At 52.0% G+C, this 21,357-nt stretch overlaps 1 protein-coding gene across 2 annotated transcripts in view; it reads right to left on the minus strand.

Annotated features, from left to right (window-relative positions):
* The window catches only part of VASH2 (vasohibin 2), a 38,794-nt gene extending 20,882 nt beyond the window's left edge, over window positions 1-17,912 (minus strand). The window contains exons 1-5 of one of the 2 annotated variants that reach the window (XM_072733305.1): window positions 17,780-17,912; window positions 16,955-17,367; window positions 7,785-7,873; window positions 2,979-3,035; window positions 2,149-2,223 (exon numbers count right to left, since the gene is read on the minus strand). In XM_072733305.1, the coding sequence (XP_072589406.1) occupies window positions 2,149-2,223; window positions 2,979-3,035; window positions 7,785-7,873; window positions 16,955-17,230 (497 nt within the window). In that variant the 5' untranslated portion in view covers window positions 17,231-17,367; window positions 17,780-17,912. The remainder of the gene's footprint in view (window positions 1-2,148; window positions 2,224-2,978; window positions 3,036-7,784; window positions 7,874-16,954; window positions 17,368-17,779) is intronic. The other variant, XM_072733306.1, reaches the window with a different exon arrangement.
* Window positions 17,913-21,357: the final 3,445 nt, after the last annotated feature.

Consider the following 21,357-nt stretch of genomic DNA (forward strand, 5'->3'; position numbering starts at 1 on the left):
AAGAACGTCCTCTGATTTGGACCAGCCCAGAGGCCAGTCACAGGTGTAGCCCTCAGAACCCACGTAAAGCAAGATGGCCCAGGTGCACCCAGACATCCGTCAGCAGTCTGCAGGTCGCTGGTCCACCCAGGGAAGGACCTGTGCTGGGGCTCTCCCTCACTGACTGCCCCAACCCCCAGCAAATCCCCAGCAACTGTTCACCCCCATTAACCTTGCAGGAGGCTCTGCCCAACAGCTGTGGCTGACTCCTGCCACAGAAGCCCCCGCTCCCCGCAGCCACCTGCTGCCTTCACCCGGTCCTGCCCTCTGCCTGGGCTCCCCAGGCACACATCTCCTCTCCTTTGGGAGGAGCAGGGAAGAGGGGAGGAGGGAGGACAGAACTTTGGGGAAGGACCACGATAAGGCTCAAGTTCCCATCTCTCAAGCCTGGGCACCTGTGGACGATCTCATTTCAGAGGAGGCCCGCCAGCGCCCGCAGACGGCCAGAAACGCCTTCCCGTGAACGTGTGCAGGAGGCCAAGCCAACAGACGGCACCTGTCCCACGGTCCCCAGTCTGATTCTGAGCCCCCGGTCCTTCCGCTGACTTCATGCTGCCCTCTTTCTCTGGGGTTTCCTTCCGCCTCTCTTGACTTTCCTTCTTCGTCTCTGTTGTGGGCTCGCCGTGTCCAACGAAACCAAAAAAGGGTGATTTCATCCTTATCTTTATCCCTTCTCGCTCCCTGAAGAGCAGCTTCCGCTCCCTGAACACTCGCAGCTCCCCAATTTCTATTTCCGGTGCGGAGCCCCCTCCTGAGCATCACGCCCTGAATGCCCCACCCCGACCTCCTCTAGGCCTCTCAAATTGAACACACTCGAATCTGAACTCGGCTCCCCATAAATCTGACTCTCCCCGCTGAGTCCTTCAGCAGGCTGCAGCGCAGTTAGCCGACCAGCCGGTTTTCCAAGGCAGACACGTGGGCTCCTTGCCGGTCTCCTCTCTGACAGCTCACCAGCCCACAGGGGGCACCAATGACCCCCCAGCTCCTTCCTCCACCTTCATGGCCTTGAGGCCGAAATACGTCACCTCTCGGTCGCCCTCATCGCTCCAGCCTGTCCTCCGCAGGCTGTCGCCCAATCCAGAAACCTGTCTTGGTTGACTCCTTCCTCATCAACTTGTCACTCAGCTGGCCTCCACGTCCTGGAGATTCTATGTCCTGGATGTCCCCTCACATCCACTCCTCTGGCCAGGACCATGGTTCAAGCATCACCATTCCCTCACGGAGCAGCTCCTAACCGGCTTTGCAGACCCGGCTCCTTCTCCAGCCTGCCCTTCAATCTGCCTGCAGAACCGCCCCTCTAACATGCACGCCTGATGGTGTCATGACTCTGCTCCGGAGAGCTCATGGGACTGCCCGTTGCCTCCTGAAGGAAGGTCACACTTCTCAGCACAGCACTCAAGGACCCAACTGGTCTTTCCTGGGACCACCCACCAAGTTCATGTCTTGCTGTGTTGCCTTGGGCACTGCCCCTTCTGGCCACCCACCCCAAAGGACTGCAAGTTTCTTTGCTCTCCTAACACATCATATTCTATTGCCATCAGCACCAAGTCGGTGCCATCACAGCTTTTCTGGACCATATTCCCCTCAGGCTGAGGAGCCAGGAGTCAGGCAGAAAATGGAACAGAAAGTATGGGAGAGACCAGACCCTTGTTTCAGCTCTAGGTTCTGCAGAGTCAAGCCTCTACACCACTGCTTGGTCTCCTCCACCATCCACTCTTAGAATTTTCCCCAGAGGTGCGTGTGGCTAATGCCATTTCCCCTTGAGTGTCTATCCTGTTGCAATGCCAGATAAATGCACAAAATAATGAATCACGCTCTCTCTGTAGGGTCTCTAAGTTGGAATTCTCCTTGTGACTAGTGGATCTGGCCTGAGAGCTGGCCCTAATGCAGGCCTCAGCTAACAGGTTACACTGACGATGATCTAAGGAGCCCAATTCTGATTTGATTCAACTCCAGAAGATGAAAGTTAAAGAGAAGACAGACACTCTCTCACAAGGAGACAACGGGCATCTTCTCTGTGAGTCTAGGACAAACGATGGCATAGTCAACCCCAAAGTTGGAGGCCACCAACTATGGAGTGAACTAGAGCAAACATAACTTCAAGGATACATGCCCAGGATGACAGCTTCAAGGCATTTGATAGGCAAGGATTCCCGAGTCATTTCTTTCGCTGTTTCCATTAACCTGTGGGGTAGAGCACAGCAAAGCATCTCAGGAGTTTTTTAATTATGAAGTCTGTCTGTCAGTCCAACAGCGTGCCTGTCTCCACACTAGGTGCCATGCAGGATTATGGAGGGAAAGGGGAGAGCTCGCTGTGCAGGATGGAACCAAAGCACATCTAGACCCAGCAGAACTCAATTCTCCACTCCCCTCTCCAAGAGTTAGTTCCTGGAGGTTAGTGCCTATACTCCACAGCACCCTCCCATTGCCCGAGGACAAAGGGCATTATAAGGAGCAAGTAAAGGAGGCCACATAATACAAACTTCAGGGGTGCCTGGGTGGCTCAATCATTTAAGCGTTCGACTCCTGATCTCAGCTCAGGTCTTGATCTCAGGGTCATGAGTTCAAGCCCTGCACTGGGCTCTGCGCTGGGCATGGAAGCTATTTTTAAAAACCAATATACTCTGAAATTGCATTGCCAAAAAGAAGGCTGAAACTGTGTGATGCTGGGAGTGAAGCCCACTCAAAAAATAAAACAAAAAACAACTTCACAGGCTTCCTGCATTCCTGTTAAGAGCTAATCTCCCCAACGGAGCTTAGCTGTCAGAGTGGCCCAGCCCCTAAGCCCAAGCCAACCTGGCCCTGGGGCACCCCTCACCCCCAACCCTTATAGACCAGGATGTTTGAGCAGGGGATACAGGGAGAAAGGGTGGGAGAGGGAGTTGACAGCTTTCAAGTAGGAGAGACGACCCTTGGCCCACAGATCATGCACCACTTACCCACTCAGCGGTCTCATTTTCCTAATTTCAAAGAACTGGGTCCCTGTATGATTGTATCTGTGTGAAGTATGTAAAGGGAAAGTGATAGAAAATTCCAAAGATCCCAGTGATTCAGCAGAGGAAGCTAGGCATTGATTTCTCAAAGGGATGAGGAGTGAGGAGTGAGGGGCTTTCCAGAAAGTTCAGTGGCCAGAATATAGCCAAGAGCCTCTTACTCCTCACTGACCTGCCTTGAAAATCTAATTTCTAACTTAAGCTCCCAAACGCCTTGGACCTTTATAATAGCTACTTTCAATCTGCTCTGTATTCTGTTTAGTTGAATACATGTCTTAATTCATTTTATTAGACTATAAGCTCTTTGGGAGTTAGGACCATTTATTTATTATCTTTCTATCACCCACAAGCCTGGCAAAAGTCCAACATATTCGTTAGCAAATATTATTAAATGAATGAGAAATAAATGAATAGATGGGTGGACAGATGAATGGATAAATGGGTGATTGGTGGAAGGGTGGATAGATGAATGGAAGGAAGGAAGAATGAATGGATACATGGAATGGAAAGGTGGGTGGGTGGGTGGATGGATGGATAGATGGATGGCTGATGGATGGAAAGAATGAATAGAATGGAAGGGTGATGGATTGGAAGGGTGCATGGATGGATAGAAGAGGTGGATGAGTGTTCGGAAGGAGTAGATGGAATGGAAGGTGGATGGATACATGGGTAAGTAGGCAGGTGGGTGGCTGGTTGGACAGATGTATGGATAGATGGAATGGAAAGATGGAAGAATTGTGGGTAGAAGGGTAGGTAGATGGCAGTAGGGCTTCTCACTAGTGCACAGTCTCTGCAGCTAAGCTTACTGTGGAGACATCATCTTCATTTCACTGGACTGACGCTAGACAAGGATTACTAAGCCTGAGAAGACGACACTATTGCCCACAGCTTGGAATTTAGCTGGTTGCCCAGAAAGTGTCAGGGACTGGCAAGCCTGCACCAGGTCATGCTGAGAGAGAACAAAGATTCCCTGATGGCATGCTGAGACTAGAGCTTAATTTTTTCAGAGCCTAAAGAAAAGTTGCTTTACACGTTTCTCTTTCCTGCCTCAAACAAAATCCTATAGAAAAAAAGTGCATGTTGGGAAGGTGCCAATGAATCAAGGACTTGTAACCCCGACAGGGTGTATGAGATTAGATGTGTGGCCCTACAGTGGTACAGGCAGTGGCAGAAGGTGGTGCTGAGCACCTAAAGGCACTGCACACCCTCCTGAGGAGGGTCAGGATTCCCCTCCTCCGACACATATAACAACTAGTAGGGAGGGAAGGGCTCATTACAAGCAGATTCTGGGCTCCACCCCTGGAGATTCCGATCTCAGGTCATGGTCTTAACCCTAGATGTCATTCAGAGACACCCTGCCTTGGACCGTTGTGTTGAGATTCCAGGGTGAGAGCCAGATGATGATTTTAACAAGCTCACCAAGCTGGAAATTATCAGCACGAGCCATAAGAATAGCCCATAACAGTATATAGGCTTGCCCAGCCTTTGAAAAATGCAATATAAAAAACCTTAGAGGGAAAAGAAAAAAAATGAGGGGCTACATGACCTCATTATAAAGTGACTCTTTTACTTTACCAAAGATCTCATTCAAACAGTGAGATGCCTGGTATATTTAAAGTAGAATTCAAAAGGCAAAAATTCTCTCTGTATGCCTAACTTTCTCCCTGTTCATTGATCTAGTCTATATACGTTGTGTGTAAAGTGAGACAAACCCATAATAAATAAAATATCAAAAAATTGCCTGGCATTCCTTTCTCAGTTCCTTAAAGTTATGAGCCCCAGAAAGTGAGTTGGGGGCAGGGGAGAAGCCTCTTGTAAGCATTGCCTTCAGAGTGAGACTGACTGAGCCCAAGCTGACCCTCAGAAGGCCTCTCCCCATGCAGCAGAGCTCAGGGCGCACCTGTCTTTCCAGAAGCCCATGCACGATCAGCTGACACTGATGGCTGACACTCTGAAGCTGTCAGAAGGGAAGGAAGGATTCATTTTTCATATCCCCACATGAGCATGTCTGTAGTCAGGGCTGGCCTGGTAGGATGCCCTACTGTGTCCAGGACAAAGCAGCGGGACGTCCCAACAACCTAAATACAGGCGTTACTCATTTCATTTCCCTTTGCTTTACTGCCCTTAGCAGGTACCGTGCAGGTTTTAGTTTAGTTTTGTTTTGTTTTTTTTTTAACAAACCAAAGGTTTGTGGCAACCCTGCATCAAGCAAGTCTGTTGGCACCATTTTTCCAATAGCATTTGCTCTCTCTGTGTCTCTGTGCCACATTTTGGTAATTCTCATATTTCAAACTGTTTCATTATTATAATTTCTTATCGTAACCTGTGATCAATGATTATGACTCACTGAGAGCTCAGATGATGCTCAGCATTACTTGACAATAAAACCTTTTAAGTTAAGGTATGTAGGGGCGCCTGTAGTGGTTCAGCATCAGCCTTCAGCTCAGAGCGTGATCCCGGGGTCCTGGGATGGAGTTCCACCTCAGGCTCCCCACAGGGAGCCTGCTTCTCCCTCTCTCTATGTCTCTGCCTCTCAACCTGTGTCTCTCATGAATAAATAAAATCTTTAAAGAAAAATAAAATTAAGATATGTAGCTTGTTATCTTTGATATGTTATTGCATGCTTTCGACACGTTATTTTAGATATGTTATAGGGTAGTGTAAACATAACTTTATATGCACTGGGAATACATTTGATCTGCTTTATTGCCATATTTGCTCTATTGCAGTGGTCTGGAACCAAACCTGCAATGTCTCTGAGGTGTGCCTGTAAAAGTCTGGTCAGAAGAGAAAACAAAGAGATCACACTCTGCCTTCTTTGTGTGGTGGCTCCAATGGTTAGGTGACCAGGAGCACGATCCCAGCAGCCTGCAGTGCTTTCCCTCTTCCGGCCTTCTCTGCAGTCGGTGATCTAGGTCAGTGACCATCATAATGGGTCAGAGAAGAGAATAAAAAAGCAGATCCTTCAGGCAAACTATGAAAACTTGGCTGAGAATGTGCTGCAAGGTTTATGGGAGAATGAGCAAATGAGATGTAAAGCACATGCAAATTCGCCCATCAGGGCATCCTGAGCCAGGCTTATTCTCTTTAATCTCTGGCTGCATGATCCTTGTAAAGATCATGTCCTACACAGAAGTGGGGAGCCAGGGATGCCTGGGTGGCTCAGTGGTTGAGTGTCTGCCTTTGGCTCAGGGTGTGGTCCTGCGGTCCTGGGATCGAGTTCCGCATTAGGCTCCCCACTGGAGCCTGCTTCTCCCTCTGCCTGTGTCTCTGCCTCTCTCTGTGTGTCTCTCATGAATAAAGAAGTACAATCTTAAAAAAAAAAAAAAAAAAGAAGTGGGGAGTCTTTCTAATTCCTGTCACCTTCTGGAATGTTCTACGAGAAGTCCGTCACACCCAGGAAGGCTTGGCTCTTGGGGTCCAAGGCTACCCTGGCAGAAGCTGATGCTCTGGACCACACGAACTCCCTAGGGATCCCACTTTGGGGATTGGCACCAATAGCAGATAGTGTGCTCAGGGTTAGGGCTGTCCTGTCTGCCTCACCCCTGGAGGCTGGTGCCACTTGCCCCTCTACTATTGCTTCAGGATTCCACGGGAAGATGCCATGCAGGGGAGTTCATCCTCTGTGAAGTGGGAACTGAGAGGCTAATGAAGTAGTCTCCCTGCCCAAATGAGCAGAAATTGGTGTTATTCCCCTCTGGTATGCCCTTTCCTTCAGAGAAGACACAAAAATCCACAGGAAAGATTCTTGCATGAAGCACAGAGAGGAAGGGCCTCTTCTGGGGCACGTGGGACATGTGTGCAGTGCCCCATGAAATCCTTTCTGCTGAATTCTTCTTTCGGGACAAAGGACAGAGGTCAGCAGAGAACTGACCTCCTGGACAACGTGCTGGGACGAGGGTGCTGACAGCTGCCTCGGGGGGCTGGGTGGGGTCTGATACTGGCTTAGCTCTGCGATGCTCGCTGTTGGCGGGCAAACGGTCTGTCCCTCTCACAGATGCCTCTGTCAGCCCAGCTCCCATCTGATTCCCATCCCTGAAAAAAATACCAGCAGCAGCCAGTGAACCACCCGCCTCTGCCCCTTTGTTCTCACAGTGTTGCTGCTGCTGCTACGGACCGCAGAGCAGATCTAATCCTGGCTACAAACAACCCGAGGACATTGGCGGACAGAAAGACTGAAGTCTGGCTGGTCTGAATCCAGCCTGCACCCACAGGGCTCCTCCACGCTTCTCCAAACTCACATGAGGGGAGAGGACCATTTATTCTTGTGGAAGGGAGCAAGGCCGCCAGTCTGGGGCACCTGGGGAGCCAAAGGCAGCACGAGGTGGACCTCTTACAGACTGTGAGTGGTCAGAATGAAGGCAGAAACGTGAGAAAGGAGAGAAAAAGAGCAGAAAGAGGCCCAGGAGGGAAGGGGAGAAAGACACTAGAGGAAGAGGGGAGGGAGACAAAGATGACCCAGAAGGGGAGAGAAAGGAGGGAGGAAGGAAAAGGGCTCCAGGTGGCCACTGCTGCCTCACTGCACCTTGCTGTCCCGGCCCGCACCTCCCTGAAGGGGGAAGGCTCTGATCACAGCAAGTACATCCTCTAGCATCGTGCCTTCTAGACTCACAGTGGGGCATCCCTCTAGGCCCGGCCTCACCAACCTTAGAGAGCATTTGCGGAGCAGCCAGGGCCAGACCTGCCAGCAGGCTCAAGATCACCACGCCCGTCCCCTGGCTGAGTCTGCCCAGACCCTGGTTGGAAGGATACTGTAGTGTCTTCATGTAGTTCTGGATTGCCTGGAGCCAGTCTGGGATGGTCATCGACAGCCTGTAGTTTGGAACCTGGGGTACTGAAGGCTGCAAAGAAGTAGAGAGAGAGCTCATTATCAAGGAGGTGCCCCAGGGCCCAAGGCCTGAAGGCAGGCACTAGGCTGAGAGCACCAGAGAGCTGCTCCTGACAGCAGACGGCCACCTGCACAAGGTCTCCCCAGACCAGGTAGTCCCCTTGTTGAAATTTTGCTTCTCTGTGTTCCCTCCATACACACTCTGCCCTGGGGCAGCACAGCTCTCTATGGCCCTCTGTGTGTTGTGAATGTGAACGCAGCCAGCTTCCCCCTGGGAGCCTCAGCGTCTCCCTGAAACCAAGGACCATGTCCCATAGCGTCCCCCACTGAGCCCGGCCCAGGATGTTCACAGAGGTGCCCCACTGACCCTCACATTTTTTCTGCATGACTAACCTCTCATTGCATGGCTGGTGTGACCCATTATACTCCAAGGCACTACTGAACACAAGATGAATGGTGCCCTGAAGAAATGCAACGTGGCGCCACAGGTGCCATCTCTCCTCAACACCACACCCATGGCACCCATGAGCCACCTCCCTGAGTTTCCTAATCCCAGTGGATTAGGAAAGATTCCCCCCTTGGCATGACTCCAGGTAAGTGCAGCCCCTCTGACTCATGAGCCATCTTAACCTTTCACCCCTCCCAGCTGCCCAGGAGCCCCTTCCTTTCCTCTCCTGCCCGAGTCAACACTCACCAAGTGTCTACAACTGAGGGCACGAAGTTCTAAGCACAGCTGGGAAGAGAAAGGAGCAGCAGCAGGCGAGGACTGGAAATAGGGAGGTAAGGGGCGCCTGGGTGGCTCAGTCGGTGAAGCGTCATGATCTCAGGGTCCTGGGATCGAGCCCCACGTCAGGCCCCCTGCTCAGCAGGGAGTCTGCTTTTCCCTCTGCCTCTGCACTTGCCATAGTTCTATCTCTCACTGTCTCTCTAACAAATAAAGTCTTAACAAGAGGAAGGAAAGGGGGAGATAAGTGCCTCTTCTCAGGAATTTAGAGCTAAGATACCAGCTCTGAGACGCCGGGCAGCTCTGAGCGCCCCTGCCAACGAGGCCAAGAATAAAAACAAGCAGGGGCGGCCAATCCAGCCACTCCTGGGAGGCAAGGGACGGTGTGCACCTTCTTCCCCCATACGCTTCTCACTCTGTTCAGCTTGGCCTCTGGTGAGGCGGGGCTGTTGGTGACAGAGACTGGTGGCCCATGTGAGCCTGTGGCTCCAGCAGGGCTGCCGCCAGGAAGGAAAGAAAAGGCTCCTCCAGGCTTAAGCCACTTAGGGAGGAGCAGAAGGGGCCGCAGGACGGATTAGTTCATCCTGGAGAAAAGAGGGAATGGGAGGCCCTGGGGATTTAGTGCTCAGCCGCTGGAAGGTGAAGCGGCTGGTGGAGAGATCCAGGCACCCGCGGGGGAGGCTGGCTGGGCCCCAAGGGACGGACACCGTCGAAGGACCCAGCTCTCTCCCTTCTGTGCACGCTCAGGCGCGGCAGGGACGCTGGAGGGGTGCGCTGCCCCGGGGCCTGCGGCAGGGCCTGTTCCAGACTCCCGCACCTTCCACACCTTCTACACCTTTAGTGGCATTTGCGGCATTTACTTAAAACGCCACCTGACATTCTTTTCCTCTCGGAGCTTCTCTTTCCTCTTGGCTTTGCAACTTTTGTACTTCGCAGCAATTGCCCCTTCAGCAGAAAGGAAACTTGTCACGCGTCCTATTTCACAGCCAAGGTGCTGAGTGTGTGTGAATGTGAGGGGGTGTGTGTGTACACGCACGCACAGCGGGTCTGCAAACTACATCTTGTTTACAACACATCAAAAATCTTGTTTCTGTCTTGGAGAATTAATTTTAGGGAGCAAAATGTGCCCATTTGGCCACTGGCTTCCATGAACCCTCCCATGTGGGCAGCTGTGTGCAGGCACACACACAGGCACACACAGGCACACAGAGATTAAATGTATATATTATGTATTATGTAAATGTATATATTATGTATCCTTGTATTTCTGCCCTTACAAAGGCTAGAAGCCTCAATCTTGTTTTTTCACAGTAACATCCACTGATCTACCCGTACCTGGAAGTCTGTGTAAGAACGTGCCAGAGATTTCACAGAGAAGTGAGGAGAGAAGGGGAGATGTGAACAGACATTTCTTTAGCACCTGCCACGTTCCAAGCTCAAGGGGGAGGGAATGCAGAGACGGAGGAAGGATGGAGGGAAATTACACAGCATTAAGGCACGAGTGTATTTCTACTCAGAAAAGTGTTGTTTAACACAAAAGATGGTAGGCATGGAGAAATGTCCCCAAAGAATCACTGGCCACCTAAGGGATACTTAGATGGGTGTCCCTTTGCCAGAGCCCTGCCATAGCCAGAGAGACTTGTTTCAGGGGTGTCTCTAGAGGCCAACCACCAAATCATTTCAACTTCCCCAAGCCCAACAGAGCCCACAAGAGCCAGATGATGGGGGGGGGGGGGGGGGGCGGGGAGAGTCAGGCAGCAGCTGGTCCTCAGAATAGCAACCCCGTGGCGCCCAAGGGCTTTTGAAAACAGCTGCCTGGTTACCTCAGTCCAGGCTGAGAGAATGCAGGAGCTGTGGCCACATTCCACAAGCCCCAGCTGGGGATCAGGGCTGCAGTGGGGAGAGGAACTGAGACAGCTGAGGGGCTGATGTCATCAGGCTACAACTCACCCCGCTGTCTGGGAGAGCTGGCTGGGGCTCAGGCTGGGGGCAGGCTCCCAACCAGCTCCTCAGGCCAGCATTGCCCCCACCGGAGGATGGACTATATAATAAACCAGACGGGCTCCTTGGCCGGTAATTATGAGACAAAGATCTGAGTTCCTGCTCCGTCACCTACTCACAGTGGACCCTGGTCAAGCTCCATGACCTCTCTAAGCTTCTGTTTCTCTCCTGATAAAATAGGAGACTATCACCTACTTCAAACCTCCTGGGTCAGTTGTAAGGGTTGGAGGACCTAATGTATAAAGCAGGCAACTTGGGATCAGCCCTCGGAAGTCTGGAAGGGTTGGCTATGTTATTATTCATCAACGACGTGTTTTTAGGATCTAGACCGGGGAAGCATGAATGGTCTTCACTTTTCTCCAACTAGAAGACAGATTCTGCGTAGAACATCACAAGGATGCCTTCTCAGCCTAATGGAAGAGAACACATCCACTTCCCCACGGGGACATGTCTTGACCATGAGCTAATAACCTTTATTCATGAAGACCTCCAACAAAATTATAAGAAAACTCTTCAGGGGCGTCTGGCTGGCTCAGAGGGGACAGCATGCGACTCTTGATCTAGGGATCATGAGTTCCAGCCTCACACGGGGTGTAGAGATTACTTAAAATAATACAAAATACAAGAAAACTCTTCAGGCCTTAATGAAAAAAAAAAAAAAAAGGCCTAAAAGGTCGAAGCAACCCAAATGTCCACTGACAGGTGAATGGACAAACAGACAAACAGAATGTGGTATCAGAGCCCCTGGCTGGCCCAGTCAGTAAAGCATGCGACTACTGATCTCAAGGATGGTGAGTTTGAGCCCCACGCTGGGTGTACCTTATTCTTTAAAACGTACTATATACATACAGTGGCCTTAGAAAAGGACATATTGACACAAGCTGCGACATGGATGAACCTTGAGAACATTATGATAAGTAAAATAAGCCACACACAAAAGGACAAATATTATATGATACCTCTCATCAGCAGTCGCCCTTTATCCATAGGGCATCCATTCTGAGATTCCCCCTCCCCAACAGATGCCTAAAACTGCAGATAGTACCAAACCCTATATATACCATGTTTTTTCCCCCATGCATACATACCTATGATAAGGTTTAATTTATAAATTAGGCACATTAAGGAGATTAAAATGATAATCAACAATAAAAAAGAACAAGGATAACAATATACTCTAGTGAAAATTATATGAGTATGATCTTTCTCAAAATCTCTTTTATCGTACTCACCCTTCTTGAGATATGAGGTGATAAAATGCCTACCTAATGAAATGAAATGAGGAGAATGAGGTACATTGTGACGTAGCATTAGGCTACTATTGGCCTTTTGATCACAGATTCAGAAAGAGGATCATCTGCTTCCAGATGGCAAGGGACACTGGGTGACAGAACCCATGGAAAGCGAAGCAGTGGACAAGGGGGGACAATTGTATGAGGCTCCTACAGTCATCAAGTTCATATCAACAGCAGAAAGGTGGTTGCCAGGGACCGATGAGAGGAAGGGAAGTTTCAGCGAGGGAAGTTTCAGCAAGGGAAGAAGGAAAGGTTCTGGAGATGGAACAGTGTTGGTGCACAACCGTGTGATTATTTCATGCACAGAACCGTACACTTAGAGGTGGTTAAGATGGTAAACTATATGTTATGTACATTTTACCACAATTTTTTAATCAGTCATGAAAAGACAATTCCCAAAGGAAGTGAATAAAGATTTGAAAAAAAATATTCAAGCTCACTGATCATTTAAGAAATATCAAATGCCACTTTCACCTCCAATTAGCAGAAATATTCTGAAATGTGGACGCCTAATGCTGTCAGGGATGCTCTTTATAAAGCATGATGGAAACATAAATTAGTAACAACCTTTTTATGCCCATAGCACACTCCTTTTTTTTTTTTTTCTCCCTGACAAGTCCTAAGAGTCCCTCCTGGTGTTATTTCCCTGCCCTGTTTCACCTGAAACCCCAGCCTAGACCTCCCATGGTCCTTCCTCTCAAGATTCCTGCTGCTTGCCCCCAGCCCCTCACGTCACAGCCCAGGTGATGAAGGTGGAATCCAGAGGGAAGATCTACACAGGCACTGTGCTTATGGTCTGGAGTTGGGGGACCCCGAGAAGTAGGGGGCAGGAGGTAGGAGCGAGCAGGGTAGACAGAAAGACAGTTGTTCAAGAAACACGAAACAAACTATAGGCAAAGGCTTTTGCGGCCAGGCTCTCTCTCATCCCATTCGTGGCAAACGTAATAAACTGTCCAAAGAATGCAGAGAGGGATGTGAACGGACACAGGTGTGGAACTGGCATCCCCACAAGCAAGAGAAGGGGGAAGCCAGAAAAGGAACCGGCGAGGCAAGCCAGAACGGGCACCAGGAATCTTCAACATGAAAGAACACGGAGAAAGCAAAACCTTTTGCTGTCCCTGTTCTGGAAAATACAGGTGCCTGTGCAGACACCAGGCTGAAGAGTCTTCTCTAGCAACTTGGAGAAGCAGCATGGAACATCCACTCATGAGCCCAGGATGGACGCCCCAGACCTCCGCATCGAGGGCAGCCAGAAACCTGCTGGTGGTGGCCTGGTACAGAGCTCGTGCGGGGGGCTCAACCTTGGGCCAAGCAGGAAGGACAGACCATGGTTCTGAATCCAGGCCAGAGGCCGGAGTGGGCTCAACCTATGTGAGCTTGTGGGGAGTGGGGGGCAGCAGCAGGGTCCTGACTTACACATCTCCACTCAGGCTCACACTTCTCTACTCGGGCAAAGCTGAGCCCTCTAAAAGTGAATTATTTCCCTATTTATTTATTTATTTGTTTGTTTGTTTGTTTATTTATTTATTTAATTTCCCAATTTAGAATCAACATGAGGATTAGGCACAACAACATGGGATCTCTAAGAAACCACTGCTGTTTCCTGCTGAGTCCATTCTGGTCACCCCTTGGAGAGTCCAGCTCAGCGGGTACAGGAGCAGGAAGAGCGATTTCCTAGCACACCTCGCTGTTTTTTTCTGGGCCATCCACTGTCTCTGCCTCTCCCCTCTCTTCCTCTATCATCTTCCAACTGACTCTGCTGCTTTTTCATACTTTCCCTGAAAAGCCCTGGCCTCCACCTAGTCAGCTGCTACCTTGGACCCAGTAACCACCTGGGGACAGGCCTGAAGCCACACATTTAAAAGGAGGTTTGCAGAAGCAGTAGCTGCCTCCCCTTCCGCAGCCCAGGTAGGGGTACCTGGACCCCAGGCAGAGGTACCTGGACCTGTGGGCAGAACTTCCCACGGCTGCTAACAAAATGTCCTACAAAGAAGTGTCATTCAGTTCTCCTCTTAAACTCTGGTAACTTCCCTCGTCACCTTTTGCTTCTTAGTCTATATTTAATTGCCAAAAAAGGTTAGTCTCCCTGAAACTCCAATCCTTTACTACCTCCGCCCCAGCCCGCTTCTGTACAAAGTCCTCAGTGAGACACTGGTTAAAGGAGAAAAGGACATGGGCCCAAAGGGAGAAGTGCATGAACAGCCCTTGGACCAGAGAGGAGTGACCCCCTGGAACCAGGAGCTGTTTTGAAGCTGCTCCCATCTCAGGACCTAGGTAGGGGTCAGGGAATGTCAGGACCTGGGGGAGGGGGATGCCTAGGGAAGAGCTAGAGGTGCAGGACCAGCTATTATGATGCAATGTAAAAGAAATGTTAAAAAAAAAAAAAAAGAAAAGAAATGTTAAAGGTCTTTTCTTTATTTAGGTTCAAAGTGCCAAGGCCTATGCTTGGCCAGGGTTTTTCCTGGCTTGGCAGGAATTCTCATGTGACTTCAGGTCACTGTGAAAATATAATACGGTGTGACTGCTATACAGAAAAGGGAACTGGTTTGTTTTGTTTTTTTTTCTTTAAGAACACAGTATTCAGCCACAATAATGGAAGCATCAGGTACAGGCCTCAGGGAGTAGTAATCTGTGTTCGAAACTGCTCAGGCAACATTTCGAATATTGTGTTTCACATGTGCTTGTTTTGGAGGTGACAAACTAGCCAGGGTCCTAGAAAGAGGATGAGGAGGGGTGCCTGGGTGGCTCAGTTGGCTAAGCATCTGCCTTCGGCTCAGGTCATGATTCCAGGGTCCTGGGATCAAACCCCACATGAGGCTCCCTGCTCAGTGGGGATGCTGCTTCTCCCTCTCCCTCTCCCTCTGTTCACTCATGCTCAGTCATGTTCTCTTTCACTCTCTCGCTCTCTATCTCAAATAAAGAAATAAAATCTAAAAAAAAAATTAAAAAAAAAAAGAGGATGAGGAGAGTGCTTTGATCTGGGGACTGCGACACTACAACACAGTGAAAGGAGCTACAAGTGTGAACAAAGAACTAAAGGAATATTCAGAATGAGGGAAGGTGACAGTTCTGAGGACTTGTCCCAAGTCAACTCTGTTGTCACACAGATCGGCACGGGAAACCTGGAGACGCATGGGTCATATCTCCCCAAGGGACTGGAGAGCTGGAAAGAACTTGACATGAAATCTGGTCTACTCCCATTGTATGGATGAGAAAACTTAAGGCCAGAGATTTTAAATGAGTGGCTGAGGCCACAAAGCTAGAGGGAGCACAACCAGGGCTAGAATTCAGGCCCTTGATTTTTACTCCACAACCTTCCTTACTCCCAGGGCGCCGGGTCCTTACATTCTAGGGAGCTGAGAGCTGTGTGCTCAAAGGAGGTCGACGACGTGTGCTGCCCCGATTCAAAGGGCAGCATGAGAATCAGTGGGGACATGGGGCTAAAGGTGAAGAAGGGGAGTTTCTGTTCCAACTAAGAGTTTCCCAACCACCAAGACCCAAATCTGGCAGGGCCCCAGGGCCAGCTGCCCGGGAGGTGGCAAGCCCTCTAGCCCTAACAAGGTCTTAGGAAAGAAGGGATTGTGCTGAGAGGTGGGAGACGGGTCTCCACCAAAACAAACATCCCCTGATTCCTGTGTGGAAAAGGGGTTCCCCCCCCCACACACACACACACAAGGCCAGGAGGAAGATGACATCACAGTTAGAAGCAGGGTCAAATGCTCAGGAGGCTGAATGAGAATGGCAGCATGGGACAGCAGGAACAGGCCTGTGGCCCCTGCGGCCACCTCTCTTCCAGGTTTAAAGGGTCCCTGGGTCCTCCCTAAGCAAAGCAAGGCTCACTCACGTTAGCATGAGATCTGAAGTCAGAACAACCAGCCAGGACCAGTGTCGTTCTCATGCTCAAGGAAAACCCAGTAAGAGTGATCGCAGCTTGACACTGAGGCAGGACAGAGCCTCGTGGGGCATAACGGAGAGCTCCTCGACCTGCTGGTAATAAAACACTAACGGGCTGCAGCAGGAAGCTCACTGGGCTCCGTCACTTCCCCAAGGGCACACACCGCTTTCCAGCCTGCAGGGCTCAGATGCTCAGGTCACCAGATGCTCCAGGTTGGGCACTCAGCCAGATGGCCTTTCAGGTCTCAGGTCTGGAATTCCTAGACCAGCCCAGGAATCTTCTCAGCCACACCAGTGTTCCCGGGAGGGAAACGGAAACCATCTGCAGCATTTCTCCGCAGCCTGCATTTTGATGTCTCATATAGTGACCACCGCACATCTCCTTCCCTCCCTCCTTCTTACTAACTATATCCTTGGCCACCAAACTCAGTCGGCGCGCTGGCTTCTCTCCAAGGTAGAAAGAGTTTCACTCCTGAGCCTCTTTCTCTATCCAGTGAGACTAATGCACCATGTGTCCTGGAAAGTCCCTTTTAAGCCATAGCCAAAACTCTTCCTTTTTTTTTTTTTTTTTCTTCCTCACGAGGAGCCCAGATAAGCTGGGAAAAGAGATCGTTCACTACTTTGCAAGTTTCAGAGGTGAAAGTCACCCCCATGAAAAAAGAAAATTGGCAAAAAGTCTGGAAATGATTCACGCTGAGAAGTCTGACTGGTTGATTGCAAAATTCATTCACAGCCTGATAAATCATTTGCAAGGGAGAGACAGGGGGGACTTAGAGTCTCCAAAGAGGAAAAGCAGGGTGGGATCCTTGGGGGGGGGGGGGGGGGCGCATTCTTAGCACCCCTGGTGTTACCTGGCGGCTACAGCTTTCGCTGGAGGAGGATATACACGGGGGTGAGTACACGGAGATCGGCTGGAGATTCAGAGGGACCTTGGCACAACCAGACCACACAGTCCCAGGACGGCAAGCCCGCTACCTCTCCCTCCCCCATTTCTAAGGCTTCCAAGACAAACATCTCAATTAAGCGAAGGGGGTGGGGGCTGATCGGAAGAATGGGGAGTATAAAGGAGTTCACGGCGGGACCAGGAAGATGGACATCACCTGCACCTGCTCCGTACGGACTCCCGGACTCAGGTGTTCCCATCACTGCCCGCCCCGCCCCGCCCACCGAAGCCTCTGACCTTTGCCAAGAAGGCGGCGTTCCTGATGGCGCCCACCATCTCTCCCCCCTTGGGGTGCACCTTGGCCACGTGCATCCACATGCGCTCCCAGGTGTGGCTGTCGATGGGGAAGCCGCTCTTGTTCACGTGGAACAGCACCCCGCCGTCTTTGTCCTCCTCCTCCGAGCCCCCGCTGGTGGCGAGGCTCACGGGCCGCGCGTGGCTGCTCCGGGACCGGGTGCCTTTGGCGCCTTTGGGGTGGGGGCAGCGCTGAGTGTCGGCCGCGGAGCCGGTCATGGTGGGGCGGGGCGGGGCCGCGGGGGCGCGGGGGGCGCGGGGGTCAGCGCCCCGCGGGGACCGCCTTCTCCATGCCTCTGGCTGCCGCGGGGCGCGCGAGCCGGGAGCGCGGCTGGAGCTCCGCTTACGGGCCGGGCCTGCAGAGGTGGAGACGCGTGAGCGGACCCGGGGGACCGGGGCGGGGCGGGGCGGGGGGCGCTGAGTCCCACGGGGGCGGCGGCCCGGGGCGCGTCCCTCCCCGCTCCCCGCGCCCCGCGCCCCGCGCCCGAGCTTGCAGCCCTGCAATTCCGCGGAGGGCGACCCGCCCCTCGCCCCGAGCTCCCGGCCCCGGGGACCCGAGGGGCGTGGAGGGTGCGGAGCGCGCGCGGCGGGAGGCCGCGGGGCCCCGGGGCGGACGGGCGCAGCGCCGGCACGTGAGCGCAGCGGCGGGCGGCTCGCAGGGCGCCCCCCTCCGCCCGGAGGCCCTCCCGCCCCTCGCCCGGGTCGCGGCGCCCCGGGGACCGGCCGCGGGCGGGGCGCGAGGCGGGCGGCCGCAGCCCCCGACCCTACCTGGGGCCGGCGGGGCTCATGGCCGCGGAGCCTCCGCGGGCGGCGGCGGCCGGGCCTGGGGCGGCGCGGGCTGCGCGGGCTGCAGCGGCCGCCGCCTCACTCCATGTCCCATTCTCGAATGTTATCCTGTGACATAGACCCGAGTCACCCGGGCGGCCGCCGATGTTCCGAGCGCGCCCATTGGCCACCGCAACAAAGAGGGGCGGGCCCCGCGCTCGGGACTCCGCGGCCGCGAGCTCCGCGCGCTCTGATTGGCTCCGCGGGTTCCCGGGCCGGGGGGCGGGGCGCGGGGGAGCCCGGCGGCCGCGCGGAGTCCCGGGCGGAGCGTCCTGGCGGCCCCCGCGGGGCGGAGCGCTGGGCCCGGGGCCCTGAGGCCGGAGCGGGGCGCTGCGAAGGGCTGCAGGTGTGCAGCGCGGGGCGGAAACAAAGCGCCCAGGAAACGCACCCCCCGCCCCCAGGTATTGGAGGGCTCGGCCTTAGAACTTGGTTCCCTCGGGAGGGCTGGACACAGTCACCTGCCCCCAGCAGGGAGGGAGGGAGGGGCGGTTGAGGCAGGGGCTGTCACACGAAGGCAGCCAATTCACAGATTTTCCAAAACCAACAAAGGGGGCACAGCGTGTACCCTCTGACATTAGTCGTGATTAATAAATTCCTCTTAAACCCAAGCTCATATGCGACACTAAAATCCAGGAGGTCAGCCAGGCCCCAACTATTGTATCACAGCTAGAGTTAGAGAAGGGGCTGGAGAGATGCTTGAAAGCCATGGGGAGGTGGGAGCCTTTCCGCACTGTCCCCGACACTTTGGCCTTAAAGGCACCTTCTCTCTCTCTCTCTCTCTCTCTCTCTCTTTAAGGATTTTATTTTTGAGGGGAGAAGGAGCAGAGGGAGAGGGACAAGCAGACTCGACGCTGAGCACAGAGCCAGATGTGGAGCTTGATCCCACAACGCTGAGATCATGACCTGGGCAGAAATCAAGAGTCCATCACTCAACTGACTGAGCCACCCAGGCATCCCCTTCCCCTTTTTTCCCCTTAAGAAAAAGAAAACTGAGATGGGAAGAGCACCCGATTACTGACCTAGGGGCTGGCTTTAGCGGCTGGCTTTTTTTTTTTTTTTTAAATAGTCACAGAGAGAGAGAGAGAGAGAGGCAGAGGGAGAAGCAGGCTCCATGCACCAGGAGCCCGACGTGGGATTCAATCCCGGGTCTCCAGGACCCTGCCCTGGGCCAAAGGCAGGCGCTAAACTGCTGCGCCACCCAGGGATCCCTAGGGGCTGGCTTTAAGTCCAGGGTTATCACTTGGCTAAGCTGTGTGACCCAGGACAAGCCACTTGCCTGTTCTAGGCTTTAATTTCTCGTTCTGAAAAGAACAGATCCCACCCACCGCCCCACCCCCACCCAGTTCTATTCTGGCTACAAGGTTCTGTGATTCTCTGACTTCCTCTCTCAGGGACACTCAGGAGCCTGGCCATAATGTCCTTTCTCTTTAAACTCCATGCCAGCTTTGAGAGGGTAAGCAGTTGTGAGAGCAATGCCAAGGTAACCTGGAGTTTAGAACATGATCATCAAACAGCCGCTGATGATGGAGGGCATGGTAAGCAGCCAGGGCCAGCAGAGGCCCTGGAGCACAGCTGAGAGCCGGGGCCTGGGCAGGGAGACCTGCGTTCTGGACAATGAGAACAATAACTTAAGTCCATTCAGACAACAAAAAATGGGCTGACTCAGGAAATTCTGTGAATGATGCAAATGAAACAGCACCCCTGAAAAAAAAATCAAGAAACTAAAAGAAAATGATCCTCTCACCATATAATTGCCTCAGGTTTTATTTCTCAGTTGAAAAACATGCCTCAGTGAGTGATCTGTTTTCTCACCGTGAACATCCTTCCTCTCTGCTCATTCGTCTCTCCAATCTGCCCCCTCTCTCCTTAGTTTCAAGAAGAAACTTCCTCCTAGTTTCAAGCCCAAGAGGCGAGGATACCAGGATGAAGACCTGTAGGCATGGGATGAGAATTTGGCCTCGCAATCCCACAGGAGAAAATTGAGCTCTCAAAGCTCAAGTGATCAGTTGGCGAACGTCAAAGAATGTCTGGCAAGTTTCACCTTCCTTGGCATCAATTCCCAGTGTCCCACTCAGGCCAAGTCCAAACAAGTATAATTACCCTGTTATACCAGGGCCTGGATCCTGCTACCTGAATCAAATCCTATGGTCCAGAGAAGGTTATCAGCTCACGTTCCTGCTCTAGGCCCCCCAGAACTCCCTGAAAAGATTTTGTTGTTCATCTCCAAAATTCCAACTGTCTGTTCTCTTCTCTGGGGGCGGGGTACGGTAGGGACCCAGGTGACATAGCATAGGAAGAGAGCTAGGAGATTTGCCTACTTTTCCTGAAAGGTGGTAAGAAGGCTTCTGAAGTGAACTGTGCTGTCCCAATGAAGGGCGGAGAGACAAGGGGCCCTTTTGTTGAGAATTCCTTTGCATTAGAGAACTGTGCTCATTGCATAGACCAGCCAACTCTATTCTTCATTTTCTTGTGTATTTAGTGTTACATTACATTGAACCCAGGCCAGACAGATTATGGGTTTTGAAAGTTCAAATAGTAAGAGTGATGTAGCCACATATATATCCACACAGTGGGACAGAGCCAACTTTTGATTTGAACAGGGACACGTGGTGACTAGACGCTCGACCTCTGAGAGCACGGTCAATTTCATTTGTTGACATAATGACTAGAATAGCAGAGATGTGTAGTGGAAGGTGTGGAACAAGAAAAATGGGTCGAAATAGTATCTTATTTTTCAAGTGTCAGCTGCTGGGTCTCAAAGAGACTTCAGACAAAATCTGACCTGGATGGATTTCTAGCTCCACCACTTGTTGATGTTAATAACCTACCAAAGTGTGTATCAAACAAGCTTGGCTAAACCTCACCTTTCTCCTGGCTCTACAGCTACCTCCACAGCCAACTAGATCTGTGCAGGTCAGCCGCCTGGAGCTGACTAAGCACTTGCCCCAGGCAAGTCCCTCTTGGCCGCTGCTCCACAGCCAGGCTGGCCAACCACATGTGCGGAGTCTCTGACTCCCCCACTACTTCTAGACTCAGAGGAAATGCCACACTGCAGGATGTGGCTTCTGAGCAGCCATTCGAGGGGCTGGATGATGCATCTTAAGGAATCAATTCCCTGTGGGGAGCCTCTTGATCAATGAGAAACAGGAGGTGGGAGGGAGCTGGGCAGATAAGGTCACTTTCCTTCCTTCCTTCTGTGGACAATTCGGAGTCATGATTTTTCAACATAGCCTGTCTGGAGACGTCCTGTGTGGCTGAGCAGACATGCCTGTTGACTGGCCATGGCTCTCTGCAGCTGGTCAGCAAGCAGTTACTGGCATGATAACATACCACCTTGCATTGCTTCTCATCCTATCCTATCCCCTTTCCCTTTTTTCTCACCCTTGCTGCCTTCTTAGTCAGATTTCATCTTTGCTTCAGATTCTGCTTTCTAGAGAAACAGCTAAAACAATTGGTTCCACAAATGGTATCTATAGAGCTCAGGATGGACTTCCAGTTGCCTGTCTGAAGTCAGTGGAACC

Source organism: Vulpes vulpes, chromosome 13 (assembly GCF_048418805.1).
Source record: "Vulpes vulpes isolate BD-2025 chromosome 13, VulVul3, whole genome shotgun sequence".
Classification (NCBI taxonomy): domain Eukaryota; kingdom Metazoa; phylum Chordata; class Mammalia; order Carnivora; family Canidae; genus Vulpes; species Vulpes vulpes.